This window comes from Rana temporaria, chromosome 8 (assembly GCF_905171775.1).
Source record: "Rana temporaria chromosome 8, aRanTem1.1, whole genome shotgun sequence".
Classification (NCBI taxonomy): domain Eukaryota; kingdom Metazoa; phylum Chordata; class Amphibia; order Anura; family Ranidae; genus Rana; species Rana temporaria.
The window spans coordinates 177,212,536-177,224,816 of NC_053496.1; the positions used below are offsets into that span (position 1 = coordinate 177,212,536).

A 12,281-nucleotide genomic window follows, 5' to 3' on the forward strand; every position below is an offset into this window, starting at 1 on the left:
TGCCCAGTGCCACCCAAGAGTGCCCATCAGTGCCACCTATGTGTGCCCATCAGTGCCGCCTATGAGTGCCCATCAGTGCTGCATACCAGCGCCGCCAATCAGTGCCACCTCATCTGTGCCCGTCAGTACTATTTCATCGATGCCCATCAGTGCCATCTCATCGGTGCCCATCAGTGCCACCATATCAGTGCCCGTAATTGAAAGAGAAAAACGTATTTACAAAAAAATTAACAGAAAAAAATAAAAACATAATTTTTTTTCTAAATTTTCAGTCTTTTTTTAGTTGTTGCGCAATAAAAAAAAATCGCAGAGGTGATCAAATACCACCAAAAGAAAGCTCTATTTGTGGGTAAAAAAGGACGCCAATTTTCTTTGGGTACAGTGTAGCACGACCGCGCAATTGTCATTCAAAGTGCGACAGTGCTGAAAGCTGAAAATTGGCTTGGGCAGGAAGGTGCGTAAGTGCCCTGTATGGAAGTGGTTAAAGAAAATCACTTCTTGGACCCCAGAATATTCATAAAGACTAATAAAGTTTTTGTGTTCATATTGGCTTATTTGGAGGCGTGGCCAAAGTGCAATGGGATTTTTTTGGAATGATGTCATAGTTATAGATCTGCAGGGATTGAATTATAGTAATACGATCCTCTAAACAATGCTGACTTGGTCCCGCACTCACACAGGCCCCACCATAGAGTACGACAACCCATGGACCATACTTTTTATTGGTTGCTATTAGCCAATATACTGTACATCTATTTGCTTTACTGAAGGAACTAACTTTTTATTGGACAGACTAAAGTATAATTATTTTTAAATTGGATTTTTCTTTTACTTCAGCTATGCAAGATTTAATTTAGATTATTCATTGTGTGTTATTAATGTAATCCGATTTTCTAGAATAAACAAGAAAGCTCTACTCTACAATATATTGTTCTGAGTCATTTTCTACAAATGAACATCATTTTTAGATGATTGGTGATTGGAATGTGCTTAGTTCATAGAGAGTCTTCCATTGGTGTTATATTAGTGAGATGTGAGAGCCCAGAAGGTCCAGTTCCAGAGAGCCCAGAAGGTCCAGTTCCAGAGGATCCGGAAGGTCCAGTTTCAGAGAGTCTAGAAGGTCCAGTTCAGAGTCCAGAAAGCCAAGTTCCAGAGGATCCCGAAGGTCCAGTTCCATAGGATCCAAAAGGTCCAGCTCCAGAAGGTCCCGTTCCAGAGAACCCAGAAGATCCATTTCCAGAGAGTCCAGAAGGTCCAGTTTCAGAGAGTCCAGAAGGTCCAGTTTCAGAGAGTCCAAGAGGTCCAGTTTCAGAGAGTCCAGAAGATCCATTTCCAGAGAGTCCAGAAGGTCCAGTTTCAGAGAGTCCAGGAGGGCCAGTTTCAGAGAGTCCAGGAGGGCCAGTTTCAGAGAGTACAGGAGGGCCAGTTTCAGAGAGTCCAGGAGGGCCAGTTTCAGAGAGTCCAGGAGGGCCAGTTTCAGAGAGTCCAGAAGGTCCAGTTTCAGAGAGTCCAGGAGGGCCAGTTTCAGAGAGTCCAGGAGGGCCAGTTTCAGAGAGTCCAGGAAGGCCAGTTTCAGAGAGTCCAGGAGGTCCAGTTTCAGAGAGTCCAGAAGGTCCAGTTTCAGAGAGTCTAAAAGGTCCAGTCCCAGCGGATCTAAAAGGTCCAGTTACAAATATATGCCAGCTAATATTCTAAGGATACATGAAGCCACTACAAATGCCACATAGAATATTTCCATTGCTGCCATCTTGGTTTTGCTCCTCATGCTCACAGTGATCAGCTCCATTATTTCCCAGTTCTTATCTTCATCATCAGTGATACAGAGGTCATACCCATCAGTGTCTCAGAGAGTATGTCAGTGTCGTGTCCTCTGTGTATCCCCCTTTGTGGTATTGGGGTGATAACGCTCATGATCAATCACCACCAAAAGAAAGCTCTATTTGTGGAAAAAAATACATACATTTTGTTTGGGTACAGTGTTGCACGACCGCGCAATTGTCAGTTAAAATAACACTGTGCCGTATCGCAAAAAAATGGCCTGGTCAATAACCACTTAAGCCCCGGACCATTACGCAGGTAAAGGACCTAGCCAGTTTTTGCGATTCGGCACTGCGTCGCTTTAACTGACAATTGCGCGGTCGTGCGACGTGGCTCCCAAAAAAAATTGGCGTCCTTTTTCCCCCACAAATAGAGCTTTCTTTTGGTGTTATTTGATCACCTTTGCGGTTTTTATTTTTTGCGCTATAAACAAAAATAGAGCGACAATTTAGAATTTTTACTTTTTGCTATAATAAATATCCCCCAAAAAAGATATAAAAAAACATTTGTTTCCTCAGTTTAGGCCGATACGTATTCTTGTACATATTTTTTTGTAAAAAAAATCGCAATAAGTGTTTAACGATTGGTTTGCGCAAAATTTATAGCGTTTACAAAATAGGGGATCGTTTTATGGCATTTTTATTAATATTTTTTTTTTTACTACTAATGGCGGCAATCAGCGATTTTTTCATGACTGCGGCAATATGGCGGACACATCGGACAATTTTGACACATTTTTGGGACCATTGTCATCTTCACAGCAAAAATTGCTATAAAAATGCATTGTTTACTGTGAAAATGACAATTGCCGTTTAGGAGTTAACCACTAGGGAGCGCTGAAGGGGTTATGTGTGACCTCATATGTGTTTCTAACTGTAGGGGGGCGGGGCTGGACGTGTGACGTCACTGATCGCCTTTCCCTATATCAGGGAAAAGACGATCAGTGACATTGCCACTGTGAAAAACGAAGAAGGTGTGTTTACACACACCTCTCCCTGTTCTTCAGCTCCCGTGACCAATCGTGGGACACCGGCAGCGATCCGGTCCACGGGTCCTGCGGTCACAGAGCTTCGGATCAGGTCGCAAGTGCGCGCCTGCGACCCGCGGTTAGGTATTTAAAGGGGACGTACAGGTACGTGGCTGGGCCCAGCCGTGCCATTCTGCCGACGTAAATGTGCAGGAGGCGGTCCTTAAGTGGTTGAGGGGGGAAAACCTTCTGGGGCTGAAATGGTTAATTTACATTGTTCTATTTCTGTATGTGGATGATGGCTCTGTAATTATTTTAATAAAATTTTAATTTTTTATTTTTTTTTATTGTGTTTTTATTGAAAATGTTTGCAGTTTTACACAGTATGCAATATTAACCACTTGCCGGCGTCATTATACTGCAGCAGGTCGGCTAGTTTCCGCAAATCGCCATAGCTGTACATGGCGGGGGACCTGATGCGCGTGGCCGGCGGTCACAGGGATGTGTATGTGTAAATCCCTGTTCTGACAGCAGAGGAGAGACAGATCGTCTGTTTTTACTAATCAGGAACAACGATATGTCTCCTCCTCTAGTCACCCCCCCCCGCCCACAGTTAGAAACACACACGATGGAACACAGTTAACCCCTTGATCAGTGCATTTTTATAGCACTGATCGCTTTATAAATGTCTCAATGGTCCCAAAAATGTGTCCGATCTGTCCGCCGCAATGTTGCAGTCCTGCTAAAAATCTCAGATCGCCGCCATTACCTAAAATGCCATAAATCTATTCCCTATTTTGTAGACACTATGGCCCAGATTCTCGTAGGGCGGCGTAAATGTAAGCGGGCGTAGTGTATCGTAGTTACGCTACGCCGCCGCAACTTAGAGAGGCAAGTGCTGTATTCACAAAGCACTTGCGTCCAAAGTTACGTCGGCGTAGCGTAAATGTGCCGGCGTAAGCGCGCCTAAATCAAATGAGGAACAGGGGGGCGTGTTTTATGTAAACTATTCATGACCCCACGTAAATCACGTCGAATTTTCAAATTAAATTACGCCCGCTCAATGCCTAGTCGACGTGAACGTAACTTACGCCCAGCCCCATTCACGGACGACTTACTCAAACGACTTAAAATACGACGCTGTTCGTACGTTTCCGACATCCATACCTAACATGACTTACCCCTGCTTTATGGGGGGTAACTTTATGCCGGCGTATGTCTTACTTAAACGACGTATCTTCATACGCCGGGCGCGCGTACGTTCGTGAATCGGCGTATCTAGTTAATTAGCATATTCGACGCGGAAATGTACGGAAGTGCCACCTAGCGGCCAGCGTAAATATGCCGCTCGTATCTAGGCAACTGTGAGGCGTATCTGATTCTATGAATCAGGCGCCGAGTTGCGACGGACCGCACTCAGAGTTATGACGGCGTATCTGGAGATACGCCGGCGTAACTCCTTTGAGAATCCGGGCCTATAACTTTTGTGCAAACCAATCAATATACGCTTATTGTGATTTTTTTTTTTACCAATATGTAGAAGAATACGTATCGGCCTAAACTGAGGAAGACATTTATTTTTTTAAAACATTTTTGTGAATATTTGTTATAGCAAAAAGTAAAAAATATTGTTTTTTTTAATTGTCGCTCTATTTTAGTTTTTTAACGGAAAAAAAAAAAAAAGACTGCAGAGGCGATCAAATACCATCAAAATAAATCACTATTTGTGGGGGGAAAAAAGGACATCAATTTTGTTTGGGTACAGCGCAACCTCAGGACCGCGCAATTGTCAGTTAAAGTGATACAGTGCCGTATCGCAAAAAATGGCCTGGTCAGGAAGGGGGTACACCCAGTTTAAAAAAACAGTTACATTCCCGGAACATGCCAAAAATGTAACTCTCTCATTGGTTGTGCTCTCAACCAAACTGTCAAACCATCCAATGGCTGGTGTCAAAACTGATCATGTGTGCAGCATCATGGCAGTTGAAGAATAAACAGAGGCCAAGATGGCAGCTTTCATGGCTGAAAACGATAGGAAAGTTTACTTCCACTTTCAAGGGGTAAATCGTTTTGGGGCTGAAGTGGTTAAGGTAAGAGTGTAAATCCACAACCACTTTGGCCCGGATTCACAAAGCACTTACGCCGACGTATCTCGAGATACACCGCGTAAGTGTAACTATGCGCCGTCGTATCTGTGCGCCGTGCCCACAATCTGACATACGCCTAAAAATAGGCTTCCTACGACCGACGTAACTTGCCTACGCTATCGTATCGTGGGCGCATATTTACGCTGGGCGCATTTGCCGCTCCCATTGATTTTCTATGCACATAATATACGCGGTTTGCGTAAGTCGTACATCCGGCGTAAAGTTATTCCCCATATAGGAGGCGCAACTCATGCAAAGGTATGGACCAGGGAACACAAGCCGTCGTGTCTTTTGTCGTTTACATTGTACGTGAATATGACTAGGCGTAGGTTACGTTCACGTCGTAGGCAGTGATTCGACGTATCTTAGGCAGTTGTTTCAACGTGATTCTGAGCATGCGCACTGGGATGCGGCCACGGGACGGCGCATGCGCCGTTCATTTTAAGTACTTCTATGGTGCTTGGCCCATCATTTGCATGGGGTCACGCCTCATTAGCATGGCTCACGCCCACTTCCACCTACGCTGGCTTACGCCGAGGAAACCCAGCGTATCTTTAAGAGCGAGTGGGAGCTAGTGCTTGGTGAGCCAGTGCTTGCCTCTGTGCACTGCGCCGGCGTAGCGTAAAAGAGATACGCTACGGCGGCATAAATATGCGCCGATGTATGTGAATCCGGGCCTTTAACTTCAAAGTAGCACCATGACACACGATACTATAACACCACTATGAAAAGAACGTGTAGATAAAAGTGCAGAAATGCTGGAAAAACATCCACCATAAATTTCCATGAATCACCACTTGTGAAAGTAAGACACCTGCCCCTCCCGGAAGAAAACTCACCAGAACATTACGCCATTCATTACCATGACTAGCATAAAATGCTTGTAAATATTCACAAATCAATAAACCACCATTACATCACCCCTCCATTCGGTTTGTAGGCAGCTGCCTACAAAGGGAATGTACCATGATAGTAAACTAGCTAGTCTGCCCAGGTTAGGGAAGGGTTAATGCTAGTTCTGCAGTTTCCGCTCTTTCTGGGCTCTGCCTTTTTGCCTATGCTGTTATAAAAGGGAGGAGGGCTCTGCTCATGGGGAGTCTGCATGGGAAGAAGAGAAAGACATGTCATAAAGATGTAATTTCCAGCTGTTTTACACAAATGGATCTGTTCTATTTCCAGCTATCTGGGAACAGGAGCAAGAGGCTCACAGAATAAGATGTAACTCAGCCAACAGCCACCCAGGAGCTCCATGGGGCTCTCCTGCCACAGCATTGACTTGTACCAAGTAACAGACTCACCTTTGCACGCTCTAGAGGTAGGGATGCATTGATTTGTGTTTGCACTTAGACCATTATGGTACAGAACTTTCAGTAAAATTTAAGTTGATCCTGGTCTAAAGTCACTAAAGGGGTGCATGAGTGTCCAATGACAGAGGGGTGGATGATTGTTCTATGGCGGGTACACTACACAACTTTGAGTCAGTAAAGCAAATACGGGGTATGAAGCAGGTCAGTCGCAAGGAGACAAAGAGTAAAGCCACTGCTAAGGGCAAGCGCAAGTTCAAGACACAAAGCAACTGGTCATTAGGCGTGGTACCTGGTAAGGTGATGGGTCCTCTGGTAGTGAGTGGGCGATGTTCTGGCTCCCTCGCTTGCAGTCGGTATCCCATAGCAACCAGTTCTGAACCCACGCTTCAGAGATCTATAGCCTGATCACGAGGTAGGTGAAGTGGAATAGTTAATAACATATGCGGCAGCCAAAAGTGATGACAGAGCCGGAACCGGAAGTGACACACCGGAGGTGGCTGTGAGTTTCGGATGTGGTGAGGGATTGAGGCTAGCGCTGTTCACTCCTGTCTGTCGGCTCTTAGGCTCTGTTCACACCTAGGCTTATATACGCCTGAAGCGCGACGCCGCAGCAGCCCCTAAGACGCTGGAGGGATGATTTTACATTGCCCTCTATGGAGATGGTTCACATCTCCACGCCGAACGCCTGCCGCCTGAAAACAAGTCCTGGACCTTTTTTTCAGGCGGCTTTCGGCGTTCGGCATAGGGGATGTGGACCTGGGGGTAAGCTGCATTCACAATCGCGGCGTTTTGTCGCCGCAAATCGCGGTACAAAACGCTGCAATTTGTCGCCGCAATTCGTGGGACAAAACGCCGCGATTAGGTACGCCAAGGTGTGAATGGAGCCTTCCTCCGTGAGATGAGATTTTAAATACTTTATTTTTGCTAGTGGTATTTTTATTAAAGTGGCTGTTGATTTTACTACATCGTTGTTTCTTTTTCTCCTTTATGTGTTATGGTGATTTATGAGCCGGTGATGTGTTTTATCCCAAGGATTTATGAATGTTTACAAGCATTTCATGTCAGTTATGAGAACGAATGGTATAATATCCTGGTAAATTTTCTTCCTTGAGGGGGAGATGTCTCACAAGCAGTGAATCACATAAATTTCTGGTGGAATTGCGTTCCCGTTCATAACGAATGGATTTTCGTATGAATTTGTTAGTTTTCGTACATTCGTATCAATTCGAACATCCGAAAAGCTGAAAAAAACAAAATACGAAAATAACGGAATTACGAATGAGCAAAATAACGAACAAGCGAAAATACGAACGTATGATTGGACAATCTTACTAAAATACGAAAGACCGAAAAAGAAAAAGAACGAAAATGACATCTATAACGAACTATTTGCATTCCGTATTTTAAATCCTTTGTCTGTTCGTATTTTCATTCGTATGTTTGTATTTTCATTTGTGTGTTTTGTAAATCCGTTCCTTTGTCTTTTCGTAAATTTGTGTACTTGTATCGTTCTTTCGAATGGGCACTGGGCAGTGTAGTTAGTAAGTGATTACTTAATATCTTAGCCAATCAGCTTATCTCTTTTGTGCCGAGTCACATTGTACAGTGTAAAGCCTCGTACACACGATCGGACTTCAAACAAACTTTTGAAACCAAAAAAATTTGTCCGATAGAGCGTACACACGGTCTGATTTTTTGGAAAACGCTCATTTTTACATTTCTTGGCAAAAAGTCCGACCGTGTGTACGGGGCTAAAGAGAAAGTCTATCTTAATATGGATTAGCCGCGTGTTGCTATGTATTTACGAAAGTACAAAATTACGAATCCATTAAACGAAAATTATTATCTAACAAAATTAGGAATTTCGAATCAACGAAAATAAATTAGACAGAATTACTAAATCATTCAGTATAAACGAAAATAAAACTGTTACGAAAATACGAACGGGTCCGGATAGGAAAACTTGAGTCTTACGAAATTACGAATCTTTACGAACCTAGGGAACGAGACGAAACGGAACAAAAAAACGAAGATTTTTGTTGTGCACATGTCTAGTGTTTACAGCATTCCTGCACTTTTATGAACTTCATATGGACTTTTATATAGACTTTTATATGGGTAAGACAGCTGGTTGTATTTCTTGTCTGCTGCACTCAGTTTCCATGGCTGATCACTGTGTTTCTGATCCTCAACCTTGCTGGTTTGTGCTTCCATAGAAGAGCCTGGACATCACATCTAGAAACATCTGTCTACCGCAAAATATCTGCCATTTGAGATACATTGACGATACCAGATGACCACCTGGAGACTTGACACTTCTGCTCTTTTTTTATATGGAGAAAGATTTACCATGTTCGTTACAACCTCATCTTAGAATCGTTGTCCCTTGACGGGTTTTATTCCTCTACACAAATGCTTCTATTGTCAACCACATTGGTCCACCATACACATTATATCAATAAACGTTAGTGCATGTTTGCTCACTCAAGAACCAGGATATAGAACTACAGAGAGCTCACATTTATAGCTATCGCTATGCTAGCTTCTTTCATATAGAACTATGAAACATTTTAATATATTTATTACAAATCGATAAATGCACGGTGATGCCTGGTTTTGAGGTACAGAATATAGGCTGCAGTACTTACATTCTCCACAAGATGGAGATCTCACTTATAAGCGTGGAGCGCAAGGAAGGAAGTGATGTAAAGTACAGACAGGAAGTGATGTAGAGTTAGGACAGGAAGTTCCAGGTGAAAGGTGATTTAGCAGGAAATTATGAGGAGACACTACTGGATCTTCAGGTAATATTATGATATTTTAATTGGCATAAATATAGAGCCCTTTATTCAACTGTCCATCCAGAGCCTCTGGTTTATAGATCGGACACATCCTAAATATAGAGCATTTTATCCAACTGTCCATCCAGAGCCTCTGGTTTATAGATCGGACACATCCTAAATATAGAGCATTTTATCCAACTGTCCATCCAGAGCCTCTGGTTTATAGACCAGATAGATCCTAAATATAGAGCCATTTATCCAACTTTCCCTCCAGAGTGAGGGATCTATTTCCCAATTGTGACACTGACAGAATAAATTCTCGTTAAGGTTCAGTGTGCGGACCGAATCATAAGCTCATCCCAGTACAGACCAGGTACACAGAGCTGACTGAACAGGTGAGGAGGATTCTGGGAAGTCTGTAATGACTATTATTGCTTTCTCTCTACACAAGAGAGTAAAGAAAACATCTGGTGAGCAATGACTACATGCATCGATTTTCTGTCTTTTCAGATGTGATGTTCTGTTGTATCAGCATTTGCTAAGATGGAGAAGGACAGAAATAAGATAATAGGTATCACCCTGGAGATCCTCTACCTGCTGACCGGAGAGGTGAGGAGGATTTTGGGAGGTCACATGACATCACCCCTAATCATTGTGCTGTTTTTTTAGCAGGCATTGTTTGGCTGAATTTTGGTTACTTCTTCTTTCTCTTATTCCGTAGGAATTTGTTGTGGTCAAGAAGTCTGGTGAGGACCAAATTTTGGGAGCTCAGAGCAAATCCCAGATCACCATCACAGGGCCTCCACTTTCCTTTATGTCTTCTGAGAGAAGCAGTGATAAAAAGATCCTGGAACTGACCAACAAGATCATTGATCTGCTGACAGGAGAGGTGAGCGGTGCCGGGAATTCTGGGACATGATCCAGTAACAGACAAGGGGTGTGTCTGGATGGTGACTGTATCATTGTGTGTGTCAGGTTCCTATAAGGTGTCAGGATGTCACTGTCTATTTCTCCATGGAGGAGTGGGAGTATTTAGAAGGACACAAGGATCTCCTTGATGGGGTTTACTTCCTCTATGTCTCCCTGCAAAGGTAAAGCATAATGGACTACTATGCATCGCATAGTAGCCCATTATGTGACACTTACCTGCAGTAGAAGCCCGCAATGTCGCCGTCTTTCTCCATGGCAGCAAGCAGCCATCTTCACCCCTCTTTTTACGGGGGCAGCGAACTCCGGGTCTGTGACTGGTCGGAGTCGCGTTACGTCACTCCCGCACATGCGCGCGGGAGCCGCCTTTAACACCATGACCAGCTTTTAATGGCACAGCGTGCCCTTTCAAGGCAGAAGAAGGCATCGCTCGGGGAAATTGCAAATATTGCAAGCACCTAAAGGTAAGCCTTAATCTAGGCTTACCTGTAGGTGTAACTTCCCCCAGAGGGTTTACAACCATTTTAAGAATGCATTCTAAGGTAAGAGGTGACATTCTTCTATGTAATCTCTTTTTTTTTTACATATCTATATTGCAATCTTCGGGATTCAGGGGGAAGAACTGAAAGACATCAAAGCTGAAACTGAAGTGGAAGAAAAGATTCTTGTTGGTAGAGATCAGTATTCTATGGAGAAGTGTAGTCCTTTGTATTCCCAGAATTTCACACAGGAAGTTCCCAGCATCTCACACCAAATCCAGGTAAAGGGGACTGTGAGATAGAACTCAAATATTATATTCTAAATTATGAGATAACATTCTCATATACAGTATATTCTTTTATTATTGACAGTTTTATCAATTTTATCATTTTTGTGGTTCAGAATGAAGAACTAAAAGACATCAAAGTTGAGATTAAAGAGGAAGAAGAAGAGAGGTTGGTGAGTGGAGATCAGCAGTCTATGGAGGAGGGGGAGATGATTATGGAAAGTAAACAGGAGGAATCTTCTCTACAAATAGACACAAGTAAGTAATAAACAGTAAAGTTATAATAAGTTCATATTATCATTTTTATTTGATGAGCATAAAATAATTACAACGTGGACATAGCGGGGCCCATGTGGCTTCCCTGTCACATTCTGTTTTACACTTCGGCAGGGGGGTGGCATATTCATGAACTGATTCTCTCAATTTTTTTCTCCTGCAACTGCTGTAATCCGGCTTCTCCTCCTCTCCATCCCGCCAGCCATTCAGCGGCTGTAGGAGGAAAATTGTCATTAACCACTTAACCCCCGGACCATATTGCTGGTCAAAGACCAGAGTACTTTTTGCGATTTGGCACTGCGTTGCTTTAACTGACAATTGCTCGGTCGTGCGACGTGGCTCCCAAACAAAATTGGCATCCTTTTTTTCCCACAAATAGAGCTTTCTTTTGGTGGTATTTGATCACCTCTGCGGTTTTTAGTTTTTGCGCTATAAACAAAAATAGAGTGACAATTTTGAAATTTTTGCTGTAATAAATATCCCCCAAAAATATATAAAAAAACATGTTTTCCCTCAGTTTAGGCCGATACGTATTCTTCTACATATTTTTCATAAAAAATCGCAATAAGCGTTTATTGATTGGTTTGTGAAAAAGTTATAGCGTTTACAAAATAGGGGGTATTTTTATGGCATTTTTATTAATATATTTTTTTTTACTAGTAATGGCGGCGATCAGCGATTTTTGGCATTTTTATAGCGATCAGTGCTATAAAAATGCATTGGATTACTATAAAAATGCCACTGGCAGTGAAGGGGTTAACACTAGGGGGCAGGGAATGGGTTAAGTATGTCCCTGGGTGTGTTCTTACTGTGCGGGGAGTGGCCTCACTAGGGGAAATCACTGATCTTCTGTTTATACATTGTATGAACAGAGGATTAGCATTTCCCCCCCTGACAGGACCGGGAGCTCCCGGTCCCCGCTCTGTAACGAGCGATCGCGTGTGCCCAGCGGCTATCGCACCCGCGGGGCACGCGCACGGTAGTCAGGGGCGAGCGGGAGACGCGTGCGCGCCCCTAGTGGCCTGCGAGAGAGCCGACGTAGAGCTACGGGCTCTCGCGCAGGAGAGCCAACCTGCTGCCGTAGAATGACGGCGGCAGGTCGGCAAGTAGTTAAGCTATTTAAAATAAAAAGTTCCAAAATTTGGAACCATTTTATTTCTATGTGGCCTGTGACCGGTTACCAAATCACGTAAGTGGCCCTTGAACTTCAAAAGGTTGAGCACCCCTGCTTTCATTGGTTTGTATTCATATTTTACGTTGTCATTCCCAATTCCATACCAGAGCTCTGAG

The 12,281-nt window shown here is 43.4% G+C and overlaps 1 protein-coding gene across 4 annotated transcripts in view; it reads left to right on the forward strand.

The window, feature by feature from the left end:
* The first annotated feature begins 8,941 nt into the window (after positions 1-8,941).
* The window catches only part of LOC120909986 (zinc finger protein 260-like), a 30,922-nt gene continuing 27,582 nt past the window's right edge, over positions 8,942-12,281 (forward strand). For 2 of the 4 annotated variants that reach the window (XM_040321800.1, XM_040321801.1), the window contains exons 1-6: positions 8,947-9,043; positions 9,350-9,417; positions 9,533-9,631; positions 9,744-9,911; positions 10,563-10,709; positions 10,832-10,973. In XM_040321800.1, coding sequence (XP_040177734.1) covers positions 9,566-9,631; positions 9,744-9,911; positions 10,563-10,709; positions 10,832-10,973 — 523 coding nt within the window. In that variant the 5' untranslated portion in view covers positions 8,947-9,043; positions 9,350-9,417; positions 9,533-9,565. Of the gene's footprint in view, positions 9,044-9,349; positions 9,418-9,532; positions 9,632-9,743; positions 9,912-10,562; positions 10,710-10,831; positions 10,974-12,281 lie in introns of all 4 variants that reach the window. The other 2 variants (XM_040321797.1, XM_040321796.1) reach the window with 2 other exon arrangements.